The sequence below is a fragment of the Pelophylax lessonae genome, assembly GCF_965119305.1.
Source record: "Pelophylax lessonae genome assembly, chromosome: 8".
Lineage (NCBI taxonomy): Eukaryota > Metazoa > Chordata > Amphibia > Anura > Ranidae > Pelophylax > Pelophylax lessonae.
Genome location: NC_138775.1, coordinates 244,054,760 through 244,081,855, shown reverse-complemented (window position 1 = coordinate 244,081,855; position 27,096 = coordinate 244,054,760). Strand labels below are relative to the sequence as shown.

The following is a 27,096-nucleotide window of genomic DNA, read 5'->3' as shown; positions in this document are numbered from 1 at the left end:
GGAACCAAGAGCCCGGGAGGTGTTGTACAGTCAGAAGTTTTTTTTTATCTTAATACATTCTATGCATTAAGATAAAAAGCCTTCTGTGTGTAGCAGCTGCCCCAGCACCCCATAATACTTACCTGAGCCCCATCTCTATCCAGCAATGTCCATGTGTCCCTCGGCCGTCTGGGACTCTCCCTCCTAATTGGCAGCACCATTGGCTCTTGCTGCTGTCAATCAAAGTCAGTTAGCCAATCAGGAGAGAGAGGGGGCTGGGCCGAATGGCAGCTCCATGTCTGAATAGACACAAGGAGCTGCAGCTCTACTCGGATGCTCCCATAGCAAGCTGCATGCTGTGAGGGCACTTGACAGGAGAGGGGGGCCAGGAGCAGCGAAGAGAGACCCAATAAGAGGAGGATCTGGGCTGCCCTGTTCAAAACCACTGCACAGGGCAGGTAAGCATAAGATGTTTCTTACTTTAAAAAACACAACACTTTACAATCACTTTAATGTAGTTTGGAGTTTAATTTTTAATTCTGCGAGCAGAAGGTACTGAATAAAGACTTACAGTAGCTATACTTCCCTGAATTCAACTCTGCATAGGTATTTTATTTGAAGTGGAGGAGACAGATAAGACATAGTCTCCTTGGGGTTGATTTACTAAAACTGGAAAGTGCAAAATCTGGTATTGTTGTGCATGGTAGCCAATCAACTTCTAACTTCGACTTGTTCAGTTATGCTTTGACAGAAAAACCTGGAAGCCGATTCTGAAGCAGAACTACACCAGATTTTTCACTCTTCAGTTTTAGTAAATCAAATCCCTTGCTTTTATTTGAAACTACTGAGGACCTGGGTACCCAGGGGGACAGCATGTTGCGCATAACTCTCATCAAATGTCCAGCACCTTATATTGGGAACAGCAGGGGAGAGCCCGCTTGCCATCACATTTTGCACTGAGTGTCCAACCTCAACCTGATTCTGAGCTTACAATGCCTTCCATTTACCATAGCCTGTTTACCTATTACTAGATCATTTTTCCAGACCTGACCTTGGATTGTCTATAGCCTTGACCTTTTTTTTTTTTTTAAAAGCTCGAAGCGTGTGAAATCACACTCAAAAAAGACTTAGCACCCGGTGCATAAAAAAGTGCACACACGCAAACGTGAACACACAAAAACTGCACAGGGTGTGCGAATGGTCTAGCCTCCGAAGAGGTTGGACCTATACCTTGATCCCCCGGGGCGCAAGACTCCTGACAGGGACTGAGGTACTTCCTATGGTTTGCCTGGCCGAGACCTGGCAAACCCCGTTCTCCAGGGGGACTGCCGAAACAGCCCACCCCAAGTACTGGGTGGGGCTCCCCCGAAGGGAGACCCCCATGAGAGAGGGCGAACTAAGCCAAAAGGCCATGTCCACCCCCTCCCAAGACTTTCAAGGTAGGCCCAGAGACCCACACCGTACTCGTCGTGCAGGAAGAGAAGAGTGAAAGTGAAGTGACACACCACAAAGAAAAATACACACAAACAAAAAGGTGGGGAAGGGGAAGTGGAGGAGTGAATTAGTGCCTAAGTGAAAAACAAAGGCAGGCCTTCCGGCCGGAATAGAAATTCCTCTGGTCGAAGCCAAAAGGCCTTGCCCAAGAGGCAGGTGCTTAAAAAAGTGTTTAGGTGCAGTGACCATGGTGCCGAAAAACTCAAGGCGAGCTGCCCCTCACCAGTGAGAATTAAGGCACCCCAGGGGCACATACACTACGGGCTTTTTCTACCCCGGCCCTAAGGCCAGACCAAGTGTAGCCCTAACCTACCAGGAGGCATCAGAACTTTAGACAGCTTAGGGTGAGCCTGCCTTCAACTGGGGACAAGCCTTTTGCAAGGCCAGATTCAACCCAGGAGGAAAGGCCCTCCCACGGCCATCCGCCGTTCCTTACCAATCACATCCAGGAGCAGTACTAACTGGCCACAGATCCAGTTTTCTCGCTCCCTTCAAACTGGTAGGGGCGGACCCATTCAAATCAGAGGCAATGGACCCATCCGGCTTTCTCTAATGTGGCTTACTTCCCAGTCCCCCGGTTGTTCCGGAGCGCCCTGGTTCATTTCGGCCCCCACCGATACTAACCATCAGGTTCCATACCAACTGATAAGAACAGATACTACACTTGATCTTAGCCAAAAGGCCGAGAAGCGACCTTGCTTTACCCACATGGCACCTGGCATGCTCTTTCTATTGCTGTGGCCCATTTCCATGACTTTATCCCAAGTGCATTGGACTGAGCAAGTATCATAAAGGGATGACAACCTAAATTCCAGGATATGCTATTACACTTTTCCAGTACACAATGGGATTGTTAACTTGTAGCAATGAAGGGAAGCTGTACAAGAATGGTTTTGATAAAAATAAACAATCAAATAAAGCTTATCAAAGAATCCGGGAACTGGTTGAACCTTTTCCAAATCTATGTGGCCACTTAACTTGAAAACTGGAAGAAAGCCACCAAATACATATACAAAATGCATAATTTAAAAGCTTCAAAGTGTACAATCAATTTCTCTCTTACTCCTGACCAGATATGGATACATTTGAATTAATAATGTATTAGTGCAACTGCACTGGTGCCAGAACAGGGCTTTTTAACAGTTAAATATCTTACCGTATGGGAGCGGTTAATGGATTAGAGCCTGGAGGTCAAATGACAACATAATGAGGATGAAAGGTAAGCTTTTCACATAGTATCATGTACTCAGTTGTCAGTCCCAACGTCTAGTCATCGTTCCAAGATTGGACATATCTATTTCTAGGTCAGTAAGCTTTCCTCAAGAACTGAGATATCTGACAAATTACATTGTCCATGTGCAACATTTATGGAGAGGGCTAAGTGGATTGCCCCAAAAGAGCCACTGCCTGACAATAAATGTTTAATGGAATAAACTAATAGACAGTTAAAAAAATCAGTTGTCTGTACAGCCAACGGCATATAATGAAAATAATGTCTTTTTAAAACAGCAGAAGGAACTTTATTATACCACTTTATTTTATGAGATGGAAAAGAGGAACACTTTTTAGCACTAGCATTTTTAAACAAGATACCCTGCCTCACACCCTTATGCATGCAAAAAAGGAAACATTTTGTGTATTTACTGACAAAGTGGCCACTTTGCAGCCAAAAAAATCTACAAAAAAAAATACAAAACACCAAGGGCTAAAACACACTTTTGTAATGTGGTGGGTTAAAGCCATGTATGCATTACAGCAACACACATTACGAGCATTAGCGTGTTGCAGTGGCATTCATTCTGAATAATACCCTAAAGCCTAGTACACACGCAACAAATTTCCGCCGACCGGTCGTCCATCTTTTGTCCAGAGTGGTGTTTTGTTGGTTGGAATGTGCTCTAGACTGCGCACAAATTTTGTCTACTTCAGAAGTGATGTCATGCGTTGGTTTGCTTTCTTTGTCTTCTTTCTTCTCTGAGCATGCCCAGTCTTGCTCATAAGATTTTTCCCTGTCGAAATCTGTACTGACTGCACGAAAATCGGACGTGTTTTGACGGAGGACAAAAATTTTATAGCCTGCACACCAGAATTTTTTCGGCCGAAAAGTCGGAGTCGGTTGTCGGAAGCATCATACTAACAAGCCGAAAATCGGCAGATCGGACGTCGGACGAAAATTCCCAGCCGAATTTCGACTCGTGTGTACGGGGCTTAACTTACTGAAGTAATCAGCTTCGGCACACATGTATCGTAGCACACCACAACACACAGGTAAAGTACTTCTGTGTGTTGTGGTGCACTGCATCAGGAAAACTGTTGCATGTACTTTTTTGTCTGCTCTTGTGCATTGGTAGCCTATTCAAAATGAATGGTCTCCCTAAATGCAATGCACGTTAATGCACAACACAAGGTGTGTTAATGCAAGGCATGCCAAAAGTGCATTCGTGTATATGTGTATTTTTGCATAAAAAAATAGTTTGTGTTCCACCACCCACCCCTTGGACCCATTCACACAAGCCTGCAGCCCAAAAAAGCTGCTGCCTGCATTGCGTTTTGAGCTGCAGAGCCATGCCATGCAGCAGGGGGTGGTGTTATGCAATGTGACAATGTATCTTTGTTTGTTTTTACCTTACAGTATCCATCATTAAAATTACCCTTGAGGCATGCAAGGTCCTGGTATACGGAATCATTCCGTGAAATGCGTAGAACATCTTCTTCATTGTACCCTGCATTATGCCCTTTGTATTGTATTTTTTTGTCCCCTTTTTCTGGATATTACCCATTGGTAATTTTATATACAGGAATATTTGTAATAAAATATTATTAAAGTTTTATTACATGCGGTTTGTCATTTTGTATATTCACTATCCGAGGCATATTTAAAGACTCAATCATATTATGTATAAATATTTGTTTGGTCATTTGGGGATGATACCTCCATTAGTATAATTATATGACATTATTAAAAAAACAGGCACGATATTGTGAAGGACATCACTGCATGAGCACAGGAATACTTCCAAAAATCAAAGTTCGCCATGCAATCCAGAAATACCTGGTAAAGTTCTATCATGCAAAGAAGAAGGCATTTCTGAACATGATCCAGAAACAACGCTCTCTTCTCTGGGCCAAAGCTCAACTAAAATGGTCTGTTGCAAAGTGGAAAACTCTTCTGTGGCCGGATGGATCAGAACTTGACATTCTTTTTTGGCAACCATAGGCACCCTGTCCTCCGAATGAAAGAGGAGAGGGACCTTCTGGCTTGTCTTCAGTGCTCAGTTCAAAAGCCTGCATTACTGATGGCACGGGGGGGGGGGGGGCATTAGTGCATATGGAATGGTCAGTTAGCACATTTGGAAAGGCAAGATCAATGCTGGAAGATATATCCAGGTTTTAGAGCAGCATATGCTCCCATCCAGAGAATGTCTTTTTCAGGGAGGGCCTTGCATATTACAGCAGGACAATGCTAAGCCGTATACTGCATCTATGACAACAGCATAGCTTCAAAGTAGAACATCCTGGGTGCTTAACTGGCCTGCCTACAGCCCAGACCTTTCACCAATTGAAAATATTTGGTGCATCTTGAAATAAAAAAAAAAAAGGACTGTTCCTAATATATAATCCTATATCAGGCAAGAATGAGACAACATTCCTCTACTAAAACTCAAGCAACTGGTCAAGTTTTGTTAAAAGAAGAGGGGATATTACACCATGATAAACATGGCCCTGTGTCAACTTTTTTGAGACGAGTTGCTTCCATCAATTTCAAAATTACCTTATATTATTTTATTTTTTATAAATGGTACATTTTCTCAGTTTAAACATTTGATATGTTTTCTATTTTCTACTGTGAATAAAGTATGGATTTATGAGATTTGCAAATCATTGCATTCTGTTTTTATGTAGAGCGTCACAACTTTTTTGGAATTGGAGTTGTATTTATTATAATCATGGTTTATAGTTGTATTTATTATAATCAAAGACAAAAAAAAGGGGGGCAGGACTACTTAGAACGTGAGGAAAATAAAAACAAAACAGAAGTTTTAAAAATCTCCCAACATTATCTACTAAAAAAAAAAAAAAAATTGGTAAGACTTTAATCTCAATTTTTTAATTATTCCAAAATAATTCTTCAGTATTAAAACAGGCATAAAGTAACACCCTCAAAGGAATAGGTAAGGCAACGTCTCTTCAATGTAGTATGCACAGAAGGATTTTATGTACTGACAAGGACAAGGAACTGACAGCTTATTAAATTGCTGAAGACGTATTGAAATGAGAGACCTTATCACAGACTTTTTACAGGAATAACTGCAAAATAACATAACAAAGCCCATATATGTAGAGTATAATAGGTTGAAAAACTATGAAAAAACATAAACCAAAAGTGTCATATGCCATCTCAAACATAGCTATATTTGAAACTTAGACAAAACAGATCAGAAATTAGTGTATGGCACTGCACCCTGAGTACATTGGACCCAAACACATAAGAGCCACTGTCCAAAACCAAGTAGGAGTTCTGTCTTATGGACAGCAAGTAGAAAATTCTGCCTGCGATACTCCAAATTTTCTCAAATTATTTCAGTAAACCTCTGTGGGCATAGATCAGTTTCTTATACAGAAGTCTTTCTTTAATCTCCGCTTTCCATTGTCTTCCATTTTCTTCCAACTCTATTAAGATGTCAAAATGACATTTCAATCATTTCTATACACTACAGCTCGGCTGTGATATGTAGAAATTAACAGAACATGGAGCCTTCAGAGCTCTGGTCTGTTGCGGAAAAGTGAATTTTTCTGGGGAAAACTGCTTGGCACCCAGGGACTCCACTTCAGTGTAAAAAGGATACACAGAAATCAATTGTTTTCTGTGTGTGCCCCTGCCGTAACTGGCATTGATTTTGTTAAGGAAAACACCGGCTACCATTCCTAATGTGAACAAACCCCTAAGTGCTTTCACTTTATAATAGCATTTGTAAATAAACAATGCAATCGTTTATAGAATAGCTGCTAAAATAACTGGATTTCTGTCTTACCGTAAAATCCTTTTCTCTGATGTTCATTGACGGACACAGCTCCATATCTTCTTGACCCTTGGGACGTCCCAAAGTAGTGCCAACATGAGTGGTGGGAAGAACACAGTAATAAACATACTTCCCAAAGGCTAAACTTAGCCAAACAGGGAAAACAGGAGCTCAATAAGGAACCAACTAGAGCTCACCTGACAAAAAAATATACCCTCAAAGAGGACTAATCCTCTTCAACAGCAGCCTGCAAAACCTTGCGGCCAAAGGCAGCATCCGAAGATGCCAGCACATCAACCTTATAAAATTTTGTGAAAGTGTGCACGGACTACCAGGTGGCCACCTTGAAAACCTGCACCACTGACGCCTGATGACGGAAGGCCCAAGAGGCACTAAGGGCCCTCGTAGAATGTGCCTTAACAGAAAAAGGAGGATCCTGACCCTTAATGGAATAGGCCTGCACCACCGTCTGGCTGATCCATCTGGAAATGGTCGCAGCAGACACGGCCAGCCCCATAAGGGGTCCATTTGTAATGACAAACAGGAAATTAAATTTTCGGAATGATTCAGTCACTGCCAGGTACACCCTGATTGCCCGAACCACATCCAAAGAATGTTAGGCAATTTTTTTAGGGTGCTTAGGCTTAAGGCACAAGGAAGGCAACACAATGTCTTCATTTAAATAGAAACCAGAGACAACCTTAGGAAGGAACGACTGGCAGGGATGAAGCACCACTTTGTCTCTGTGAACCAACAGGTAAGGTAAAACGACAACACAACGCAGCCAGCAGGAAAGTTAGCAGAGGAAGCTGGCGAAAATTTTCAAAAGGCAGTTTCTGAAGAACCGATAGCACCAAATTTAGGTCCCACGGAGGCAACAGAGACCTCACCGGTGGGAGCCAGGTGGTGGATCCCCTGAACAAAGGTGTGAACCAAGGAATTTGTGGCAAACCGGCATTGAAAGAAAATTGCCAGGGCCCAAATCTGGCCTTTGATGGTACCCAAGCCCAAACGCTGATCTACACCTCTTTGGAGAAACTCCAAGACACGAGACACTGAAAAGAAATGGGAAAAGATCTTCTCTGAGGGGGAGTCTCCAAGGGACATTGGCGACCAGCCGTACTGGATCTGAGTACCAAAACCGGCGAGGCCAGCCTGGTGCCACTAGGATGACCAGAATACCCAGAGGAAAAGCGTATATCATATGATACTGGCCCCAAGGGGACAACCAGAAGAAAATTGGCTTTGGGTGCTGACATCGCAGGAACCATGGACAGGTAAGTTCTAAAATTTAAGAGTCAGCAGCTACAGTATTTGTAGCTGCTGACTTAACATTTTTTTTCTTGGGGGGGAGCGGAACTCCTCTTTAAAGGACGGAGAGTCCTCCATCGGGAGAAGGGTGGCTTTATTTAACAGTGCGTTTTGGGGAACCCCACTGACTTGCGACAATGTTGTCGAAATAGGCGGGAAAGGGAAATACCTTTGTCGCCTTTGATGCGACACCGGCGCAGTCGACGCAGCAGTAGCTGTGCCCTCCAATGTCAAAGTTTTCCCGCACTGATACAATCAGTGCATCCACTAGCGCCTTTTCATGTGCAGCTGTAGTGGAAGAGGAATCATCCTCACTATCAGAGCACTCAGGGTGCCTTGCGTCCATAGCGGCCAAATCAACCTCAGAATCTGAGGAGATAGAGCAAGTAGGTGAAGGCGAGGGATGCTTTTTGCTTGTCCTATTTTGGAGGGCCATATCTAGTCTACCTTGGACACTAGTGACTACAGGACCGCCGTCATCGCAGACAAAGCAGACTGGGACCCAGAGGGAAAGGAGAAAGAGGATGGTAAAGTAAGCAACTGCACACTGGGCCTTTTTACAGCCATTTTTAGGAGCGTCAAGCATTTTTTCTTTTGCAGATTAAAAACGCCCCTCTATGCTATTCTATCTAAGGAGAGAAAGAGGCGCCACTAAGTGTAGACTTTAAAACACATTTATTCAATAAAAGTATGCACTCACATCTGTAAGTAAGCATCCACACACGACCGCTGACCAAGTCTCGTTTTCATTCGTCAGACTCCGAGCCTCGCTCTTGCTCCTGCTCCGCCGTCATTTCCGGCTATGGTGAAGAGGAGACTAGTCCCCACGGATGGCAGCACGGATCGGATGACTTTATCCCCCACCTTCCTATCTTGGAGTCCCAAGGAGGGTTCCTTTACATGTATTTGCGTACTTACAGATGTGAGTGCATACTTTTATTGAATAAATGTGTTTTAAAGTATACACTTAGAGGCGCCTCTTTCTCTCCTTATCTTCAGCTTGGTGGAACCCCTGGCTCATTGATTTCTAGATGGCTGCCCTAAATGTTGGACTCTCCCTTTCCATTTAAGACTTTTTATGGACCCATATGGACCTTTCTTAATTGTGTGGCATATGCGCCTGTTACATGTTTTTTCTCCTACGAGCTGTAAGTGGCACAGGCATTTTCAGGATGCAAAAAAAAAAAAACAGGGCCAGCGCGTTCTGAGAACCAACGTTAACGCTGTAAAAACGCCGGACGCTGCTAAATGCGGCTTAATGGCAGATACAGCATTAAGCCGCATCACGTTTTTTTTTTGACATGTTAAAACCAATGGTTCCCTATGAGAGCCCATTGATTTGAATGGAAGTCGCATCCAAGTCGGATCATGATGATTCAACTTGGTGTGCAATTTGTGCTCTGAGGATTTTAAAGGGGAACCTCACACCAAAAAATATTTAAAAAAACTGTGTGTGTGTGTGTGTGGGGGGGGGGGGGGCAAGATCCAAACTAGGCCTTTTGAGTCTGGTATGAATCTTGAAAGGGAACTGCACGCCAAAATGGAAAAAAATAGACCATACCAGACCCATCTTACAGCTTGAACCAGACTGAAATTGGCCATAGAAAAAAAAAAATCTACTGAGCTTGAATTTTTCATCAATTTTAGGATGAATGACCTATGTACCAATGTGCATATATTGCATTTGAAGCATGATATAGATATCTTCTGGTACTACCATGAATTTTGCAAATACATGATTTTCTATGTAGAGGAAGTAATTTGTGTTGTATGACTAAGATATCAGTTACACGTCTTGTCAGTTGCTGTCGTATATATATATATATATATATATATAAATAACCTAAGATATAAGGTGCTTTCTTGGGGGCAATTCTAACAGACACATAATGTTTTTTTTTTTCCCTTCATAAACATGATAAAATAAAATATGCGAGTTGATAACCTTAACCGGGGTGAAAAAAAAAAAACGCCAGTGGGTTGCTGCAAGAATTAACAAAATAGTCAACACTCAACATATCCATTGCCTAGGGGATGAATAATTTGTTTTTACTGCTATATGCAAATGATCAGCTGATATTACTCTCTATCTCCTATTGATGTAAGAGATATCAATGCCTTGTCAGCCTCCTGTCTAAATAATTAGTATACTGAAAACAAATAAAATCTGCTTTTCTTTTATTTGCCAGCCACAGCGCTATAATAATCAAACCGACTAAGAAAGGTCATGAATCCAGCAGCAGGCAGGAGAATACAAGGTACAGTATCTAAATGACTGAACAAAGAGACAGTCTTACCAGTTGCTATTTTACTCATTTTTGAATCTTTCAACAGTCACTACTGCTGCAGCATACAGTAGGTTTAACGCTGTCTTCTTGGTATCCTGCAGTGCCTGTCTGCCATCTGCTCTCCCAAAAAATCTACAGACGGAGACATGCTTTAGTCACTTATTCCACTGGGGAAAAAAAAAAGAAAAAAACAGCTCCCCGCTGCCGGGGAAAATGATCTATGTACAGTACAAGCAATATGAGCAAATCGGCTTCATAAGGCACCAGAACTTGCTACGCAGAATGGCTAGCACCTGCACTTTGTTGTAGAGTGTTAACGACAGCAGCAGAAGAGTTTCCCAACAAAACAATAGCATGTGGTTTCTGATTAGTATCTACCCAAAAGACCGGCTCAGCGGAAGGCGCCAAGAACAATGGCTTTTTATACTGTTTATTCCAGAAGAAGCTTCTCCACAGAAAACATTTATAATGCGTTGTACCGTTTTTGCATTAGCTCTATGGCAGCGTGATGAATTGAACCGTGTGTAATACTTTGTAAAAGCAGCTAAAGAAAAATGCCTGTCCTTACAGCAAAGTTGGCATCAAAGCGACAGATTATCCTTAGATATGAAGAATAGGGTACCTGCTGTTTGTATTCAGGTGACCAGCAAATATGACCTTCATTTTTAGATATTTTAATAAAAGGCAAGTTTATATTTCTTTGATATCTTATGCACGGATAACCATCACAACTGGCAAATAAGGAACAACAGCATACATGGATGATTGTACCATAAGCGCAGTAGGCTTGTGCCTACAGAGGGCAGTGGCAAAGAGGCAACGTTTGCCTGTATTGGTATTGGCCACACATAGCATAGGATAATGGGATTTTTGACTTACCGTAAAATCCATTTCTCTGATGTTCATTGACGGACATAGATCCTGATTCTTCTTAACCATTGGGGTATACTGCCCCCTACAGGAGTAGGACACCAGGCAGGAAAAAGCTTGACTACGCCTATGGGCAGTCCCAGGGGGTATACACCCACTCTCAGCTATAGGCACTCAGTTTTGTTACAAGAAGTGTCAGAAAAACCAACTCCACAGAGGGGTGGGTGCTGTGCAGGGCTGTGGAGTCGGAGTCGAGGAGTCGAAGTACATTTTGGCTACCTGGAGTTGGAGTCGGAAAACAATGCACGACTCCTACTAAATTTAGATTGGAATAAAAAAAAAAGCAACTTTAAATGTAACAATTCACAAAAAGTTATAATTAATGACAGTATAAGGAAACGTATAAATGAGGAGGCCAAATGTAAAAAGGAAGAACTACAGAAAGTTCTGAAAGGACGTTTTGTCTTCCTTAAAATGGATGCATGCACACGTCACAGAGTCAATTATTTTGCTATTAATGTTAGGTTTGTGGATGAAAATAACAAAACAATAACACGGACCCTCGGATTAAAGGACACTCAGGCACATCACACCAGTGAGTACCTTCAGAAGTTAGTGGAGGGTGTTCTAGAAGATTTTGAAATTACAAAGGAACAGATTTTATGTGTTGTGCTCAACATGTTAGAAGCGTTATTTGTCACAATTGAGAAGATGAACGCAGAAGAAGAAGGTAACAAACAGATATTAGAGTTAGAGGAAGACAGCTCTGCAAGTATTGGAGAAAGTTTAGAGACTGAAGAGAATGCTGACATTTTTTTAGACAACTTTGTTAAAGAAGCATTAAAGCTTGCTACTATTCATCATATGCGATCTGCTGTTCATACACTACAACTTGCCATAAGAGATGGATTAAAAGATCGCCATGCAGCTACACTAATTGGGAAATTACGGCAAGTAACTGTTGCAGCCAGGGCCCCAAAAACAGATGCAATTTTGAAAAGACATGCAGGAAAAGGAGCCATTTTGGATCAAACAACTTGCTGGGGAAGCACTTATTTAATGGTGAAGCGTTTGCTTGAACTTAAAGACTTCATAGAAGAAATGGAGAATGAAAATCTTGCATTAACTGAAAGCCAGTGGACACAAACAAAAGAGCTGGAGAACCTTCTTTCTCACCCCTTCACTGTCACCAAGAAGTTGCAATGTGACGATCTAACCCCGGGTAAATTCCTCTTGGAATGGAAGAGCCTGTTATATCGCCTGAACAAAAATGGAGGGTTACTAGCTGAGGGCATTGCATCTTCAATGATGAAAAGAGAGAGTCTTTTGCTGGAAAATGAAATCTTGTTAGTGGCTATTTAGGTCGACCAATGAGCCGACTTTTGTTGAACAGTGAACAGACTGCTACTGGGAAAAAGGCCCTCTATGATCTAGCAGTTCGCATGAAGGGATTACTACCCGAAATACCTCCACAGGATGAAGTTCTTTTAAGCAATAGTGATAACTCTGGATCATCTTCTTCAAACGAAGAATTAGACTTTGATTCCTTCTTAGACAAAATGGAAGTTGCTAAAGGAAAGCAAGTAGCCAGTAGTCCTGTGGTAATGACATGTATGTTGCCTTTCTTTCCTTCAAGGAATGTATAAAATACATTTGCATATTAATACAGAGGAGTCGGAGTCAGGGAGTCGGAGTCGGAAGTACAAAAAACTGAGGAGTCGGAGTCAGAACATTTATCTACCGACTCCACAGCCCTGGTGCTGTGTCCGTCAATGAACATCAGAGAAATGGATTTTATGGTAAGTCAAAAATCCTATTTTCTCTTTCGTTCATTGACGGACACAGCTCCTGATATAGAGTGTCCCCAGCAAGTGCACTTGTTGGTGCAATGAAGTTTGTTTTGGCCACCTTGGCCAAATCAAACTATTTGGAAGGAATTTTAAACAAGGAGTTAGGTAGCCCGTAGACAGTGCAAATTTCTTTAGTTGCAGGAAAGAAATTTCTATAGGGGCTGTCCCTCATGACATAACCCCAAATGCACTGTGCTCTAAAATCAGTTTCGTAGCAAGCAGTGAAAGAAGACACAACCAACCCCAAAATAGAGGGGTGGGAGCTGCGTCTGTTAGAGGACCCAGAGAAAAGGAATTTACAGTAAGTTCTTACAAAAATCCGATTTTCTCTTACGTTCTCTGACAGACGCAGCTCTCAATGCTTCTTCACTAATGAGATGTCCCAAAGCGGTGTAGGCATGAGGGGTGGGAAAATGCAACCAAAAACTGTTAACTTATTTCCAGGGCCAAAAATGTAGCCAACTGGGCAACAAAAAGCTCAACCAACACCAACAGGAGCTTACCAACAAAATAAAAAATACAACCCCTTAAAGAGAAAAGACAACGTCTCTTTAAACAGCAGCCTGCAAAACTTTGCGGCCAAAGGAAGCATCCGAGGATGGCATCAAATCAATCTTGTAGAATTTTGTAAAAGTGTGTACAGACGACCAGGTCGCCGCTTTACACACCTGAGCCACAGAAGCCAGATGGCGAAAAGCCCAAGAGGCACTCAGCACTCTAGTAGAATGCGCCCTCAGAGGGAAAGGAGGAACCTGACCCTTCAATGAATAGGCCTAAACAATAATCTGTCTGATCCACTTTGATATGGTTGCAGAAGACGCAGCCGAACCCTTACGAGATCCCTCAGTAAGGACAAACAGAGAATCAGATGTTCGAAAGGACTCTGTGGCTGACAAGTAGACCCTAACTGCCCGAACCACATCCATCGAATGCATCCTTGGGATGCTTGGGCTTAGCACAGAGCGAAGGCAAAACAATATCTTCATTGAGGTGGAAAGCTGACACCAACTTAGGGAGAAAAGATTGGTTAGGACGCAGAACAACCTTATCCCTATGAACAACCAGATAAGGCGAACGGCAGGACAGAGCCGCCAACTCAGACACCCTGCAAGCAGAGGTAATAGCCACCAAAAAGGCAACCTTCTGAGTAGGGATGCACCGAAATTTCGGCCACTGTAATTATCGGCCGAAAATGAGCCTATCCCATTTCGGCCGATAATGGGTTAAAAATGCCGAAATTAATGGCCGCCGTGAGAAAGGAGGAGGGCGCAGCGCAGGTTTGAAAAGTCCCGCCTCTGGCCTGCCGCCCGCCTCTCAATGATATTCCTTACTACTATGATGTGTGTATGAAAGAAGTGACGGAATGAGAAAAGATACGCCCGTCCGCGTCTTTTTGTGTCCCACGAGAATGACCTGTGACAGTGTGTGTCCGGGGCCCGCCCGCCTCCTATTTCCTCAGCTACTCAGGCCCGCCCGCTCTGCTCTCGGTGCTGCGCTTGCCAAACCCTCCCACTGTGGTGTGTGTCGGGCCCGCCCGCTCGCTCCTCTCCGTCCCAGGCGCGCTCCCGGTGCTCGGTGCAGTGTGAGCTGTGTATGTGTGAGGTGCCTCTTCTTCCCCCCGCCTCCCTCCTCACGTGTCCTGGCGCCGGTGCAGGAGAGGCAGGGAAGGGATCTCCTCACATGACCCGTGTGTTTGTCCTCGTGATCAGATCCGCCGGGCCTCCCGCCTCCTCCTCCTCCCCGGGCCGCCCCGGGCACCCCTAACACCGCCCGACCCACCCCGCCCGGGGGGTCCCCCCCAACCCTACACCAGATACACATGTACATGCTGGACCAGAACCTCGACTCTGCCACCGCCAGGTGAGACACTCCGACCCGGGGGGTACACACTGTGTACTATGTATATACACCTCTACTTTATACTCACTGTGTACTATCTATATACACCTACTACTATATACTCACTGTGTACTATGTATATACACCTACTACTATATACTCACTGTGTACTATGTATATACACCTACTACTATATACTCACTGTGTACTATGTATATACACCTCTACTATATACTCACTGTGTACTATCTATATACACCTCTACTATATACTCACTGTGTACTATCTATATACACCTACTACTATATACACACTGTGTACTATCTATATACACCTTGAGAGACCTCTGTCTCTCAACACCTGGCCTTCAACAGCCACGCCGTTAAATCCAGCGACCGTAAAGCAGAATGGAAGATTGGCCCTTGAGACAGCAGATCCTCTCTCAGAGGCAGCTGCCAGGGAGGCTTGACGACCATCTTTACTAGGTCTGCGTACCAAGACCGGCAAGGCCAGTCTGGGGCCACCTTCTCCACCGCCAAACTGCGGAGGAACCTCAACAACAGTTGTATCGGAGGGAAGGCATAAATCAGCCGATATTGGCCCCAAGGCACCACCAATGCGTCTGTGGTGTCGGCCCGAGGATTTCGAGCCCTGGCCACAAACCGCTCTACCTTTTTGTTTAGACGAGACGCAAACAGATTCATCTCCGGACTTCCCCACCAGGCACACAGGAGGCAAAAAACCTCTGGATGCAGGGACCATTCCCTCTGATCCAGAACCTGACAACTCAGGTAATCCGCCTGCCAGTTCTCCACTCCTGGAATGTGAACTGCGGAGAGAGCCAGAACAATTGCCTCGGCCCAAGTCAGAATCTCGGCCACTTCTTTGGCCACCCGGGCACTCTTGGTGCCCCCTTGGTGATTGATGTAAGCCACAGCAGTGGCATTGTCAGATTGCACCCGAACCAGCAGACCATGTAGCCGAGGCGTCCAATGGAGCAGGCAGAGTTTGATCTCCCTGAGCTCCAGGACATTTATCGGTAAAGACGATTCTTCCGGCGACTACGTTACTTGGGCACAAAGTCCAGCACTCCAGCCCAGCCTGTCAGGCTGGCATCCGTGGTGATCACCCTCCACAACAGCTGCAGAAATTACCTGCCTTGGCTCAGAACCGGCGACTGAAGCCACCACGAGAGCTCTGACCTCGTGAGACGGGTTAGACATATCATCAAAAATTACATTTTTCTTTTTTATTGCTTTTTAAGTGTAAATGTGAAAACTGAGGTCTTTTTGACCCCAGATCTCCCATTAAAGAGGCCCTGTCCTGCTTATTTCTTTTATAAAAGATGTTTAAATTCCTTGTAATAGGAATAAAAGTGGTCAAAAAAAATATTTTTTGAAAGGGACAGTGTAAAAATAAAAAGTAAAATAAATAATAATAAAAAAAAAATTTTAAGCGCCCCGTCCCTACCAGCTCGCGCGTAGAAGCAAACGTATACGTAAGTCACGCCCACATATGTAAACGGTGTTCAAACCACACATGTGAGGTATCATCGCGATTAGAGTGAGAGCAATAATTCTAGCACTAGATCTCCCCTGTAACTATAAACTGGTAACCTGTAGAAATTTTTAAAACATCACCTTTGGAGATTTTTAAGTACCAAAGTTTGTCACCACAAGCATGCGAATGTGCGAGGTATCAATTTACTTTGCATAACATTATCTTTCACATTATAGAAAAAAATTTGGCTAACTTTAATGTCCTTTAATTTTTTAATTGAAAAAACTTTTTTTCTAAAAAAAAAATTGCTTTTGTAAGACAGCTGTGCAAATATGGTGTGACAGAAAGTATTGCAACAATCTCCGTTTTATTCTGTAGGGTCTCTGCTAAAAAAAAATATATATATATATATATATATATATATATAATGTTTGGGGGTCCCAAGTAATTTTCTAGCAAGAAATGCTGATTTTAACTTGTAAACAACAAGTGTCAGAAATAGGCTTGGTTCTTAAGAGCCGATTCACACTACTCCGACTTGTCAGGCTGACAAGTAGCTCCCAATGCTGTGCAATGGAACCGTTCTAATCAGAGCGACTCAAGTTACTCCGACTTAGAAAAAGGTTCCTGCACTATTTTTTGGCAAAGTCAGAGCGACTTGCATTGACTTAGATTATGAGAAGTCGTTTGCTAGCCGCTATGAAGTCGCGCTGCACGGTCGACTACAAAGTCGCCCAAAGTTGGGGCGACTTTGAGTCGGATTAGTGTGAACCGGCTCTAAGTGATTAAGGTTGGTAAAGCATGGCACATGTCAGCTATTTAATGAAATGTCCTGAAAGTTAGCGGACCATTATTCGAATTCCAACTTCAAATAGAAAGTTGCCAGTAAGCTCTGACCCCTCCCTCCTCAGATGGATGGGTGGCTTCACTAATCAATAGTCGCTGCTCCTCATAAGTCTGTGAGTCAGAAAACTCATAAAAACAATGCACTGACTGTGTGGCTAATATTATATCTCAGTAGTTGTTAAGAAAGAAAACAGAGTAATTGGGAACTGAGGGTGCGCGCACACTGCCCCCCACTGCTTTGCATAAGTGTTCCTGGGAACACTCTCCGGCTAACCAGACCAGTAATCACTGTTCCACTACACAGTCCTCTATGGAGAGAACTGCTTTGGCCCAATTTGCATTCACACTTTAGCAAACTGTACCGGATCACAAGTGAACCGCACCCTGGGCCACCAGTTCCAAGAGGTCCCAGGCCGGTACGCTTAATCAGTCCCAGGCACAGTTTGGAGCACTACACAAACAAATCAACCAACCAACAAAAGGTGCTGAACCATGCCCATGACCAGTTCAGAGAGCTAGTGTGAGTGCATACTGAGTGTTTGCTCACTCTAGTGGCCAATGTAAAAATCGCTATATTTACCAGTTCTGCTCTAACACCGCCCAGGGCGGTACGCTTAATTGGTCCAAGGCACCGTTTGGAGCACTACACAAACAAACCAACCAAAGGGGCTGAACAATTCCCATGACCAGTTCAGAGAGCTAGTGGGAGTCTCTTCCAGAGTGTTTGCTTACTCAAGTGGCTAATCTACAAATCGTTATATTAACCAGGTCTGCTCTAACCCCTGAGTTCCTTGTTAATATTCCAATTGGGAGCAAAGAAGAGAAATGCATTGTTAGCGCTGCAAATGCCCAAAAGTTCACAGCAGAAGCAATGGAGCTGTCCACACCATTCTCTCAGCAGCTCAGCTCACCCTGCCATGGAGATGCTTCAGAGCTTCTGCTATGAACTTTGTGGATGATTGCTCCACAATGCCTGCAGCTACAAACTTCAGTGAGGGCTTGTTTTATTAGTAATTTGCTCCTGATAAGAATATGAAAATATTTGAATTTTAATAGTCTGTCACCAATCCACTGCAATAATAACTTAAACATGTGCTCAATGAAAATGCTCTATATTCTCCTTTTTACTATTTATCTATCATCACCATTATATTTTTATTTCAGACTTATTAATGTGTTGCATTTGCTGAGCAACCAATACAAACAAAATGATTTCTGATATGCCTTAATAAATCTTACAACAGAGACAAAAAATTGACAATCAGATTAACTTTAGGTTTGTCTGTTCTCAAGTGACCATTCATTATATTAGCAAAGAGCACCATTTCCATTTCAGACACAAATCATACACACTACACAGATTGAAAGCATCACATAACCACGTTTCAAAAAGCCAAGGGTACCAAATTACATTATCAATATTTATCTTTGACAAACACACGTTACAAAATAATTGCAAGATTTATAAAATTATTATACACTTTCTTATATCTGGAAGGCACATTGAACTCAAAGGACTGAGTCAATGGATCACAAAGGTCAAAAATGCATAAGTATAAAAAACATAATTTTACCAACATGACGTTTGACTGTTAGGGGAATATCTGTTAAAATTTCATAAGAACCTACAAAATATAGGGAAGAGGGAAGGACTTTCTCCTCAGTTGTGTCAAACATCACAAAAAACCCATATTGATTAAATTATGGGATATATTTTGTCTGCTGAATGCTTGTAGCTTTTATTCTGACATTATGCTACTCCCTTTACTTATATGCCATTTTTCATGTCTTCTGAATGTTGCTGAATCTGAGAAAGAAAATGCAGGGCAGGGTGTTCCCTGGTTTCCACACCACTCACAATTTACTCCAGCCTAGTTAACATACCTTGGAGCAGCCCTTCTGAATTAGGGTTCCATGAAATCCTAGGGTTCCCCCAAGAGTTGCCAAGGGTTCCATAAGCAATGAACAAATTCTACCTCTCAGATATGTAACCACTGACCAGTTATCTTTTCACCTATATGTATATTCTCACTGACCACCAATATAAGAAGCATTCTTCCCACTGACCATCAATGTAAAAAGCATTCTTCCCATTGACCACCTATGTAAGAAACAATCTTCCTATTTACCACCAAAGTAGGAAGCATTCTTCCCACTGACCGTCAATGTAAGGAGCATTGTTCCTATTGACCACCGAAGTAAGAAGCATTCTTCCCACTGGCCATCAATGTAAGAAGCATTTTTCCCACTGACCATCAATGTAAGAATTATTCTTCCCATTGACCACCAAAGTAAGAAGCATTCTTCCAACTGATCATCAATGTAAGGAGCATTTTTTCCATTGACCACCAAAGTAAGAAGCATACTTCTCACTGACTATCAATGTAGGGAGCATTCTTTCCATTGACCACCAATGCAAGAAGCATTCTTCCCATTGACACACACTGTAAGAAACATTCTTCCTATACTTCCCTCTGCTATATGCATTAGTCATTTCTGATGTGGTTATCCCAACACCACAGAATCTTTAGAGATGACCCCACCCTCCAGAACACAGAAGGCGATTGACAGCTTCAGCTGTGCATGTTTTCCTATGAGACCATGTAGAAGGGATGTGTCCTTTCCTCCACTCAGGTCTCAGATAAGACTCAGCCCCCTGCTCTATGGTGTGCGGAGTGTGATGTTAGATCCCCACCCCCTGCCTGAGTTGCGTAATAGCTTTTGATCTGTGTGTTTTAGAAGTCTGTAGAGAAGAAAGGACTGCAAATACAGTAAACGGGTATAACTTATGTAGGAGGATTTGTTTAATCCCTGTGTATCACTTCAGTTGGTAAATGTAAGGGTTTACAACCACTTGCTGACCTTCCCTAAAAAATGAAAATGTTCACCAATCTATCACCCTCCTCCTCTCCCCCCCCCCCCACTGTTTAAAAGAATCAATCTTTCTATAATATATTTTTTATATAGTTACCTTTTTTTCCACTTTTTTTTTGTTTGCCAATGCACCCTGCCTCAATTTTAGTCTATGTAAGAATTACAATTTAGTCTCCTCCTGCTGCCTCAAGGTCACATATTCAAGAAGACATGACATATTTATAGAACAGTAAGAAAAACAGAGGCAGCGCCAGATCTCATGCATGCGCAGACAGTGATCTGGTACAGTTTCTGTTTACATATTGTTCTATGAATAGAGTAAAGTAATGCTTTGTAGTATATTTGGCATTGGTATCTTAAGAGGCATTGCTATCCTCTATTCAAAGAACAATATTTAAACTGATACCAATCTCTATGCATGTGTGAGATATGGCACCATGTCACTGGAGGCCGGCTGTAGGAAGTAGGAGGAGACAGCTGGCTTCCCGTGCTGTAAAAGGAGATGGTGAAGAGGAACAGGACCTAGAATAGGAAAGTGGTGCTAGAGAAAAGGACAACACTGGATCTGCTGGGTTTGTAAGTATATTATTGCAGCACAATAATAAGACTAAGTAGAGAAAAAGACTGAAAATTGCACTGGGAGGATGAAGTTATTTCTTTTAAACAAGAGTCCACCTGTAAACATAATATGTTGAATAAACGTATCTGTCCAGCAAGTAGTGTGGTAAACCTTTACTCACTTGCAATAGAAAGTTTTTGGGAGTGTGAGATAAAATGTCCCCTGCTGAACACTGTGGTTCCCTCTGCTGGCCACTATGTGTGGTTCCTCCTACAACTCCTGTGTCTTGCAGTGATATCCAGGTGCATCTCAAAAACTTGAATTTGATTAAAAAGTTATTTTATTTCAGTAATTCAATTCAAAAAGTGAAACATATATTTTATAATCAAATCTCTACAGAGTGATATATTTCAAGCATTTCTTTTTTTAAATGTTGATGATTATAGCTTATAGATAGTGAAAACTCAAAATTCAGTATCTCAGAAAATAAGAATATTACATGAGACCAATAAAAAAGGATTTTTAATACATAAATGTTGCCAAACTGAAAAGTTTGTCCATGTACAGTATAGTATGCACTCAATACTTGTTCAGGGCTCCTTTTGCATGAGTTACTGCATCAGTGCTGCGTGGCATGGAGGTGATCAGACTGTGGCACTGCAGACGTGTTATGGAAGTCGAGGCTTCTTTGATAGTGGCCTTAAGTTCATCTGCATTGTTGGGTCTGGTGTCTCTCATCTTCCTCTTGACAATACTCCACATATTCTCTATAGCAGTGGTCCTCAACTCCGGTCCTCAGGGCCCACTAACAGGCCAGATTTTAAGTATTACCTTGAGGAAATGCAGACTAGAGTACTGCAATCACTGAGCAGCAAATTATATCACCTGTGATGTATTTCAGTTATCTTGCAAACCTGGCCTGTTAGTGGGCCCTGAGGGCCAGGGTTGAGGACCACTGCTCTATAGGGTTTAGGCCAGACATGTTTGCCAAGTCCTGCTGGAAAATTAAATCAGCATCTCTATAAAGCTGGTCGGCAAATGCCCTAAAATTTCCTGGTTGAGGGCTGTGCTGATTTTGGACTTGATAAAACATAGGGGACCAACACCAGCAGATGGCATGCCTCCCCAAATCATCATCATCAATCATGGAAGCGTCACACTGGACCTCATGCAACTTGGATTCTGTGCCTCTCCAGTCTTCCTCCAGACTCTGGGACCTTGATTTCCAAAAGAAATGCAAAATTTACCTTTATACAAAAAGAGGACTTTGGACCACTGAGCAACATCCCAGGTAAGACACTTCTGACGTCTCTGGTTCAGGAGTGGCTTGACATAAGGAATGCGACAGTTGTAGCCCATGTCCTGGATACATCTGTGTGTGGTGGCTCTTGAAGCACTGACGCCACCTGTAGACCATTCCTTGTAAATCATCCCTAAATTCTTAAATGGCCTTTGCTTTACAATTCTCCAAAGGATGCAGTTATCCCTGTTGCTTGTGCACCTTTTCTACCCCACTTTTTCCTTCCACTCAACTTACAATTAAGATGCTTGGATACACCACTCTGTGAACAGCTAGCTTATTAGCAATGACCTTTTGTGACTTCTCCTTGTGTCAATGACTGTTTTCTGGACAACTGTCAAGTTAGCAGTCTTCCCCATGATTGTGTAACAGGTGGTTTGAGTTAATTAGCTGATGAGAGTGCAATCATGAGTCTACAATATTGAACTTTTTAACAATATTCAAATTTTCTGAAATACTGAATTTTGGGTTTTCACTAGCTGCAAGCCATAATTATTAAAATAAAAGAAATAAATGCTTGAAATATATCACCCTGTGTGTAACGAATCTATATAATATATGAGTTTCACTTTTTGACTTGAATTACTGAAATAAATAACTTTTTGATATTCTTTTTTGAGATGCATCTGTATAGGTTGATTTGCTAAACACCGGAGAGTGCAAAATCTGGTGTAGCTCTGCAGAGAAACCAATCAGAAACCAATCAGCTTTCAGGTTTTTTTTTCAAAGCTTAAAATGGTTGTAAACCCCAGTCATTATATGCATATATTTGTAGTGTTTCCTTGTCTATCTCCAAAGCTCTAAGTGTCGTTTCTCTCTGGTGCTTCCTTCCTCAATTTTTGACAAGTTTTCCTGACCCTTGAGATGAATTTGTGAAATGGGAGGAGAGTTTAAAACACAGCTTGTCTATGCAGAACACAGCTGTGCATCCTCCCTTTGTTCCTGTGCCATTTTTTAAGGGGTGTATGTGTCGCTTTCCTCCAATCAGCACTCACACACTGTACAAGAGTTCTAACTGCATCCTCTCCACCCCATCCTCTGTGCTCGTGACAGATGAAGAGGGATTTTATCAAAATTCTGCACATTTGAAGGGATGTAGAAAAGAGAAGACTGCAGATAAACAAATAAAACTGATGTAGGAGGATTTGTTTCATATCTGTGTATCATCTGAGGCTATTCACCTCACTGGGTATATGAGAGGGTTTACAAACACTTTCATTGAACAAGCTAAGGTTAGAAGCTAAATGGCTTCCATGCACAGCTGCACCAGATTTTGAACTCTCCAGTTTTAATAAATCAACCTCATATTCTTTTGGGAAGGTTCCTTGGGGGAAATAATATCTGCTCAATACATATGCAGGTTCTGCGTCCTGCTTTGTACTGCTACAAAGTGACTTGGATTTACTGCTTTTTTCACAGTATAAGTATCTACAATATCTACAATAAATATCTGCAATACACTATCTGGTAGATATACTATCTTCATAACTGTCTACGGAGCCGACTCATTGAACAGCTAATCTATAATTCTCCACATCCAATACAAAAACAATAAGAAATCAAGTGTAAGAGTCAGATCAAAATTACTTTTTTAACACTGTAATAATAACCAAAACTGTATAATGTGCTAACTAAAAATACCATATACAGTAAATAACAATTAATTTACTACCTTTTTTATCCTTTTTTGCATCTCAGAGCTGCTGACCTCCTACAGCCTTCATACTACTTGTAATCCCCATCAAAAGCCCATGTGAAAGGATAAAATGCTGGATCAAAACTGGAAGACAGTGACAGAGCATCACAAAATGAAGTACCTAAACAAGAGCCTTCATGGCAAGATCACCAGGTGTTATTTTAAAAAAAGTGGTAGATTTAAAAAGATTAAAAATTACTTTTAGAAAGCTAAGCTCCCATGAGATTTAAGTGATTAGGTTTACATCTACTTTTAAATAGCATTCTCTATTTCTGTGGATCCCCCTGATATCAGATACACTTTATGTAGATATCTTCAGTTTTGCACTAACCTACTGTATTGCCTTGCTCTTGCTCAGTGGTCAATAGAGGTGCCCACTTTAAAATGTTGAATGGTAACGAGAGTGCGGTAGGTAGTAGCTTTGAGTCCGAGAAAAGTTCTAATTTTATGCATAGCAAACAAAGACTATGGATTGTCAGATAATGAAAGACATCTACTCAAATATCATGTTGCTGACTACTGCCCTGCCTTCCACTGCAGTCTGGCCTCATCCTTGTAGTTGTCCATACACAGCATTTGCATTTTAGTTGATGGAATAGGGTACAGCAGTGGTCTCCAAACTGCGGCCCTTTGCTTGCCTTTATCTGGCACTTTTCCTGCCACTGATACAAGACACTATTCCTCCCACTGACATCAACAATGGGACACTGTTCCTCCCACGGACATCAAGGATGGGGCATTATTTCTTCCACTGACGCCAATGATGAGGCACTATTCCTCCCACTGATGCCAACAATGGGGCATTATTCCTCCCACTGACATCAACAATGGAGCGTTATTTCTCCCACTGACACTGATGATAGGGCACTATTCCTCCAATGATATCAGCTATGGAGCACTATTCCTTTCATTGACACCCAACGATGAGGCACTGTTCCTCCCACTGACATAAACAATGGGGCACTATTCCTCCCACTGACACTGATGATGGAGCATTATTCCTCCAATGATATCAGCAATGGGTCACTATTCGTTCCACTGACACCCAACGATGGGGCACTGTTCCTCCCACGGAGATTAACGATGGGGCACTACTCCTCGCACTGTCATCAACGATGAGGTACTATTCCTCCCGCTGACATCAATGATGGGGCACTATTCTTCCCCCTTTTGCATGCACTAGGTAAGGAATTGTTTGCCTTGTTTATTTGCTAATGATACCAGGACAATTTCTACTCCCAATGGCCACAGTCTGGCCCCCCTAAGGTCTGAAGGACAGGAAGACCTTTGGTGTACAGTATAATTACAGTTTCAACATTGTTTGTCAATACACCAAAAAACAAACTGTTATCAGGAGTAGGGCAACAGTTCCCTCTGCTAATAATTAATTCCATGTGTGCCGATGAGGAATTGGTAAACTGTCACTTTCAGCCTCCCTTACCTCAGCCTTGAGATCCCTTGTGTGGCTATGATGTCTAATCTGGTTACTTTGATACTATGTATAGCTAGTCGACTGGGTAGGGAAACGGGGCACAATACAGCTGGCCTAAGGGGCAAAATGGCTTTGTATAATTTAAGATGGGTTACTAAACTGAAAGGTCACAATAAAGACTTTCTTGCTTCCAAAGAAAAGTCTTTCAAAGAGAATATTGAATACTTATCCCTTCTGCTGCCTGCATTGCTGACCTCAGGTGTAGTAAAGATATACTGGTGCCTGAAGATCCTCTAGAATTGGAAACACTTCCAAGAGTGTTCGATTGCTGATCCCCTGCTATGCTCAGTGGTTCAAACTATCCACCATATGTCAATATTGCTCCCTGTAGTAACATTGGGTTGGCAGGAAGAACCACAATGCACAGCGGGGACCCCAAAATTGACACTCCTCAAAATGTCTACTTCTGCAGGATCTTCAGGCACAGATATATTTTTACTACTGCCGAGATCAGGCAACAGAAGAGGTGAGTATTCTAGGTTTTTTTTGCAAGGAGAAAGTTATTGTAAGGTTTCATTTAATGTGTTTGTAAACCCTTACATATACCCAGTGAAGTGACTAGCCACAGGTGATGCACAGAGATGTAACAAATCCCCCTGCACCAATTTATCTACAGCCATCTGTTCTCTACAGCCAACAAGTGGACTTTCTCTACACATTATGAATGCACGCATGGGGTTATGTATTATTTAAATTAGTGCAGCTATCATCTAATAGTATTTGCTGTTCTCTACAGCCAGTAAAGTCCTGAACATATACAGTTTTTCTGAGCTGTTAGAGAAAGGGGTGGGAATCTGATGTCACACATTGCACAGTCCAGGGAGGAGAGCTGTGTAAAATCTGAGACCTGAGTGGATTGAATAGACACACAATCTCACAGGGAAACAAGTACAGCTAAGGCTGTCAATCACAGGCTGTGTGTTGGAGGCCCCTCCCCTCCTTTGATTACTTAGAGTCAGCACAACCTTTCAGGAATGACTCATGTAGATGGCAGAGGAAAAAGACATCAAGCAGAAATCACACTTAGTGCTTTGGAATAAGGCAAGTACACACTCTAGCTGGATATGCTTTGTTAATTTTTCATGTTAGAGGTTTACAACCACTTTAAGCAACACAGTCATTTTATTACAGGTACTTGCAGGCACCATGAGCTGCTTTTACTTTGGTCACTTTTTTTAATCTGACATGTTCCCTTTAAGTGTTATGTTCCTCTTCCCACATTTCATAATGCATAAAGTTCTGTTTTGGTAATATGTGCCATTCGTTATCACTTTGGGTGACACTATTAACACTCGCTGACAGCCTAAAGCACAAGAACAACTGTCAAAATATTCTACATCTGGCTTCACTGTGTCATCCCTCTGTAAGGTCACAAAGAGTATAAGCACTGTCAATTACAATATTTTTCTGATCAAGATAACTCCTGCAAGTTACACCGCAAGAGTTCACCGCGCGAACATGAGAAATTAATTTCTGTTTCAATAACTTAAGTTAATAAGACATTCACAACGAAGAAAAGAAAAAAAAAAGTAGGTAAAGATATCTCATGTTGGCAAAACAATTATTTCGCTCAGTCGTTCTACTAAAAGGTATTAAGAAACAAATTAAATTTCTATATCTGTATTCTGTGTCTCTGCTGCATAATGCTTTCCTGCACTATCTAAAGAAAGTGAATTATTAAGAAATAAATACATAAGCTAGAAAACAGCAATATATTCTCCTTTTTTAATTAGCATTTACTTAGCATGGTTGCGATTTCCTATTATGTATTCTTTAACCAAGTTATCATAACAGGTATGCGGGCAGATCAAAGTCTTGCATGGATAAAAAAAAAAAAAAAATACAATTTATAAAACTATTAAGCAGGCCAAAGACTAGGAAGTAGATAACTAGATCTAAAAATACAACGATTTAAACGGTATGTGCAGTTTGTTTGTTTGTTTTTTTACAAAAGTGAAGAACTATATGTGTTAAATTAGAACTCTAATTAAAAATGTTTTTTAAAAGCTTGGATCCAGTGGCAATGACTAAAGGGCTCATGCACATGGGCGTACAATACTCTGTCACAACGCAGAATATAACCTCCTGCGCTGAGGAGTGGTGCTCTAGTTTCAGATGAACTCTCGCTATTCTGGATCCACTTCCTCTCTCCAGTGTCCAGCATGTCTTGCTGCCCC

General features: G+C 42.1%; 1 protein-coding gene across 4 annotated transcripts in view; it reads right to left on the bottom strand.

Moving 5' to 3' along the window:
- The window catches only part of AGBL4 (AGBL carboxypeptidase 4), a 2,933,082-nt gene that overhangs the window by 2,844,532 nt on the left and 61,454 nt on the right, over positions 1–27,096 (bottom strand). Inside the window, exon 1 of one of the 4 annotated variants that reach the window (XM_082266216.1) lies at positions 10,103–10,225. The exons of the other annotated variants lie outside the window; for them this stretch is intronic. Coding sequence (XP_082122342.1) covers positions 10,103–10,121 — 19 coding nt within the window. The 5' untranslated portion in view covers positions 10,122–10,225. Of the gene's footprint in view, positions 1–10,102; positions 10,226–27,096 lie in introns of those variants that run through there. 4 annotated transcript variants of the gene reach the window in all.